This window comes from Entelurus aequoreus, linkage group LG17, assembly GCF_033978785.1.
Source record: "Entelurus aequoreus isolate RoL-2023_Sb linkage group LG17, RoL_Eaeq_v1.1, whole genome shotgun sequence".
Taxonomy (NCBI): Eukaryota; Metazoa; Chordata; class Actinopteri; order Syngnathiformes; family Syngnathidae; genus Entelurus; species Entelurus aequoreus.
This window is the reverse complement of record NC_084747.1, coordinates 30,208,381-30,214,380: the sequence shown is the minus strand read 5'-3', so window position 1 is coordinate 30,214,380 and position 6,000 is coordinate 30,208,381. Positions and strand designations below refer to the sequence as shown.

General features: G+C 32.3%; 1 protein-coding gene across 8 annotated transcripts in view; it reads left to right on the top strand.

Moving 5' to 3' along the window:
* The window catches only part of trpm3 (transient receptor potential cation channel, subfamily M, member 3), a 514,307-nt gene that overhangs the window by 259,285 nt on the left and 249,022 nt on the right, over positions 1–6,000 (top strand). For all 8 annotated transcript variants that reach the window (XM_062025461.1, XM_062025459.1, XM_062025460.1 and 5 more), the window contains exons 4-5: positions 5,157–5,370; positions 5,468–5,592. In XM_062025461.1, coding sequence (XP_061881445.1) covers positions 5,157–5,370; positions 5,468–5,592 — 339 coding nt within the window. The remainder of the gene's footprint in view (positions 1–5,156; positions 5,371–5,467; positions 5,593–6,000) is intronic.

Below are 6,000 nucleotides of genomic sequence, written 5' to 3'. Positions count from 1 at the left end.
ATATATATATATATATATATATATATATACATACACACATATATATATATATATATATATATATATATATATATATGATATGCATATTTATATATATATATATACATACATATATATGCATGCATATATGTATGCATATATTTATATATGTATATAGTCTTGTTTTTCTTGAGAAAATAAGATATACATATATACAATAAAAAAGATAAACATATTATAGTTTATTATTGTACATATATATGTATAATTTATATTATAGTTAAGCAAGAAATCAGCTGCTCTGGCCTCCAACCCATTGTAGTTGAATATCCCTGCAATATTGTGTAAATATTTGCCAACTCGACGAAAAAATGAGGAAAAAAATGGTTTCTTGTCCACAGTCAATCGTGGTGGTGGTGGCGTAATGGTTTGGGGCCGCATGAGTGCTGCTGACACCGCTGAAGCATGAATTCCAACATGTACTGTGACAGTGCGGTGCAGATAATGACCCCCTTGCCTTGGGAAACGGGGCTACGTTACTTTTTTCCCACACGATAACGAGCCCAAATACACTGCAATATGTCAGGTGCCTTGCTCAGAAAGGTGACCTAAAGTCAAATGAGCACCTGTCGAGCATCCCTCAAGCAGAAGGAAGGAGGGATGCCTAGGCGCCGATCACGCCGTGTGCATAGGCCCACACGGAGGGGCCCCGTTTTGCGTGAATAAGCGTATGTAAAATAGCAATTAATGATTCATAGGGCGCTTCATATGAAATGTTACCACGTACGTATTCCTAGCCCCTTTCTGCTCCATCATTAATAAGACTATATTAACACATTTTTCTGGTGGCGCACAGTGTTAGTGCTGGGCTCGTCTCCAGAGGTACTGGGATTTAATCCTGGCCCGGAACATATGCAACTTTATGTTTAAAGAAGACATTATTAAAAAAGTTATTTCCCAAGAATTTTGTTTTAGTACAAAACAAATTAAATTAAATTAAAGTTTGATTAAAAAAAGTATAACGATCGTTTCACATTTAAATTGACGACAATAATGTCTGTGTTGAGTAATTGTTAGTGGATTTTAAACACAAGCTGTGCACTGACTACTCTAAAGTATACCGAAGTTTAATGTCTGTAGTATTGTCCCTTAAAGGGGAACTGCACTTTTTTTTGGAATTTTGCCTATCAGTCACATTCCTTATGTAAGACAAGAACACATATGTTTTTCTTTTTCCTTTTTGCATTCTAAATCGTAAATAAACGTTAGCAATAGTCAGCTAACAATGGAGCCTATTAAACACTCTAAAAATCTCCATCATTGTTGTATACACATGTGTTAAGTATATATGTAATGTAGTATCCGGCACATTCATAATAACATGTCATATTTACATATTTTGCTCATTTTGGCGTAGTGACGTTGGCTATTTCCTTCAACAACAACAACAACACTACTAGTCATGTCAGACTTCATGAAAGACAACAAAGACTACTTTGGGACAAATGTTGATCCAGAACCTTATATTTTGACCTTGAAAATAAAGAGGATGATGAGTACTAGAAGCTAAACAGATTCAACAAGTAGTATTACAAGGTTCAAGAAGACTTTATTTGTAAACAAAGTTAGATTTGTTTTGCAGTGTAAAATGCCAAAGGACGTCTGCATATACAATAAAACAAAAGTATTAACACAAAAATAAATCACAACACGACAAAGTACTCAACAGGCTGCCTGGGACCAGGACCAAGACCAGGAAACGAAGAAGAAGTTACATAAACAATCAAAACAGTCAGAGGAAAAGTTAATAAAAGACCGCAAGATAAAACTACCATAAATTATTAAATACACAAAAATAATATAAATATGATTGCACAATGTAGCTATCATTTGTTTGAAAGATTAGCCGCTGCTGGAACAAAGCTGTTCCTATACCAAGAAGTTCCGCATCTTGGAACCCTAACCCTCCGTCCAGATGGGAGAAGCTGGAACTCACCATGAAGACAGTGAGAGATTACAAACTACGAATACATATTTACTGTACTGGGATGCCGACTGATGGGATGTTTATATCTTCCCCTTAAATGAAGAATTAATCATAAGCCTCGCAAAGGGTTAAAAAGATGTGCTGCAAACAAGCGTTTTTTCATGACTTTCTTGCCATTTCCGGGTATAAATTGAATTTTAGAGTTGATCAACTTCTCAGTGGATGTTCACAACCTTCTACTATGCAGGTGAAGGGCATGATTTATAATCAAAAATTAACTTTTACCAACTCAGAGGCGATGCAGCAGCTCAGCATGAGCGAGTTAGCTTTCTTTGATCACGGCGCGGCTAAAAGTAGTTCCTCTGCGTTAGCACTTATAACAATATCACATACTGGTTCATATTCAGCTCACAAGATATGGAGTATTGTTGGCGGTTTTTTGATGTTTTTTTTTAAGGGCTTTATGGGCGCAATGCAGTACTTCTATTAGCTGCATTGTTGGCCACCTCACACTTGCTGTATTTTACGATTTAGAATGCATTAAAAAAGACGTGTTTTTGTCTCACTTAAGGATTGTGAACGATTGACATAATTCCCCCCCAAAAATGCAGTTCCCTTTTAAGAAGATATTTTAGAAAAATGCTGAAATGTGAATATTTTACGTTTCCTGAGATATTATACTCTACATTACATAACACGGAGTCACATTTTGACCGAGATGGCATATTTTTTTGTTCCGTACACATTCCCTAATAGTTAAATAGCTTAAAATAAATAAACATATCCAGTAATTACTGGAAACCTTGATTAATCTAAAATGCATGGCTGGTGCCTTGTCTTTGAAAAAATACTTCAAAAAATTTAAAAAATAAATAAATGAATACATTTTTTAAATTAACACTATGTCAATAAATAAAAATATGAATAAATAAAATTACACAAATTAAATAAAGTAATTCATATTTCTTACAGGATAAATCTTGATTATTCTAAAATTCAAAAAAGTTGTTTGTCTATAAAATAAAACAATAAACAATGATTGTATACATTTTAAAATAAAATAATTAAATGAACAAAAATATGAATAAATAAAATTCTTAAAAAATAAATGAAGTACTTTATATTTCTTATAGGGTGAACCCGGTGAACCTTGATTAATCTAAAATGCATGTCTGGTTGTTTGTCTATGAAAAAAATAATTCAAAACATGTAAAAACAATAAATAAATACATTTTAAAAATTAATACATAGTAAATAAATAAAAATATGAATAAATACAATTAAACAATTTAAATGAATTACTTTATATTTCTTACAGGGTAAACCTTGATTACCTAAAAAATATGGCTCGTTGTTGGTCTATTAAAAATTATATTAAAAAACAAACACATTTTAAACATGAATAGATACATAAAAAATGATGACAAATATGAATAAATACAATTATAACAATTAAATTAAGTACTTTGTATTTCTTACAGGGTGAACCTTGATTAACCTAAAATGCATGGCTGGTTGTTTGTCTATAAAAAAAATAATAATAAAAAAAGGTAAAACAAAAAAAAAAGGTAAATAAATACATTTTAAATATGAATAGACATTAATTAAATACAAATATTAATACATAGAATTACAAAAATCTAATTAACTACTTTATATTTCTTGCAGGGTAAACCTTGATTAATCTAAAACGCATGGCTGGTTGTCTAAGAAAAAATAATAGGAAAAATGTAAAAAAAAAAAAAAAAAAACATTTAAAAAAATTAATACATTTTTAAAAAATGCTGAAATGTGAATATTTTACGTTTCCTGAGATATTATACTCTATATTACATAGTATAGAGTCACATTTTGACCGAGATGGCATATTTTTCCATATACATTCCTTAATAGTTCAATAGCTTAAGACAAATAAACATAGCCAGTAATTATGTCTAATCAGCGCCTTTTGTCAGAATAACTCCAAATGCATCAAGTCAAATATGATTAGAAACAAAAATGTGTGCATTATGTTGCCTTGAAATTCTCACACTGTAGCATGCAGGAAGTTTGCACGTGATTTGAGCTTCTTTGTTGAATTAATCACATCCTAAATATATCAGTCTAAATAAAGTACTTTATATATCTTACCGGGTAAACCTTGATTAATCCAAAATGCATGTCTGGTTGTTTGTCTTTGAAAAAATCATTCGAAACATGTAAAAACAAGAAATAAAACGATATATTTTAAAAATGAATACATAGTAAATAAATACAAATATTAATAAATACAATTACACAAATTAAATTAAGTACTTTATATTTCTTACAGGGTAAACCTTGATTATTCTAATATTTATGGCTAGTTGTTGGTCTATTAAAAAAAAAGAAAATAACACATTTTAAAAATGAATAAATACATAAGAAAGGAATAGAAATATGAATAAATCAAATTATAAAAATTAAATGAAGTACTTTATATTTCTAACAAGGTGAACCTTGATTAACCTAAAATGCATGGCTGGTTGTTTGTCTATAAACATTTTTTTAATACAAATAAATAAATATATTTTAAAAATGAACAGATAATAAATAAATACGAATATGAATCAATCACATTATAAAAATTAAATTAAGAACTGCGTATTTATTGCAGGGTAAAAACCTTCATTAATCTAAAATGCATGGCTAGTTGTCTAAGAAAAAAATATTCAAAAACATTTTTAAAAAGGAACACGTTTTGAAAAAATGCTGACATGTGAATATTTTACGTTTCCTGAGATATTATACTCTACATTACATAGTATAGAGTCACATTTTGACCGAGATGGCATATTTTTCCGTATTCATTCCTTAATAGTTCAATAGCTTAAAATAAATAAACATAGCCAGTAATTATGTCTAGTCACCGCCTTTTGTCAGAATAATTACAAATACATCAAGTCAAATATGATTAGAAACAAAAATGTGTGCATCATGTTGCCTTCAAATGCTCACACTGTAGCATGCAGGAAGTTTACACGTGATTTGAGCTTCTTTGTTGACTTATCCACATCATGCACATGTCAGTCTGGCTGTCTGAGGGCGACTCGCATGCACAAACAGATGCTTTCATAATGCTCGTGGTCCTCCAATTACACCCAACATCTGTTTAATGCTTGAAAAAAGCCACCTTTGGCACCATCACTGACACGCGTCCCGCTGTTTGCAGTACGTCCGAGTGTCTTACGACACCAAGCCCGACCTGCTGCTGCACCTGATGACCAAGGAGTGGCAGCTGGAACTGCCCAAGCTGCTCATCTCCGTCCACGGCGGGCTGCAGAACTTTGAGCTGCAGCCAAAACTCAAGCAGGTGTTTGGCAAAGGGCTCATCAAGGCCGCCATGACAACCGGAGCCTGGATCTTCACGGGAGGGGTGAACACAGGTGACGCCTCGTGCAGGCCAGGGAAGATTCACAGAGTTTTTCATGGCTGTGTGTCCTCTCTTCTTTTCCTGTCTGCTCGATCACAAACTCACTGCAGGGGTCATTCGCCATGTCGGCGATGCGCTCAAAGACCACGCCTCCAAGTCCAGGGGAAAGATCTGCACTATTGGCATTGCTCCCTGGGGCATCGTTGAAAACCAAGAGGATCTGGTTGGGAAAGATGTAAGTGACGAAGGGAGGAACGCCTGCAAAATCAAGGGATCTACTGAGCATGTGCAGCAACGCTGAAGGGTTCCTCCAACAAAAACTGTTGCTATATAAAGGTTGTTTTTAGCATTTTTTTACATACCAGGAAACAAATCAAAACAAAAATGGTATAAGCCTTGATTAACCTAAGAGACATGGCTAGTTGTTTGTCTATCAAAAAACAATAAATAAATAATAACAGTTTAAAAATGAATACATCTAAAATAAATGAATACAAATATGATTAAATAAAATTATAAAAAATAAATGAAGTACTTTATATTTCTTACAGGTTAAACCTTGATTAACCTAAGATGTATGTCTATAAAAAACAATAATAAAGAAGTAAAAATGAATAAGTAATAAATGAATACAAATATGAAT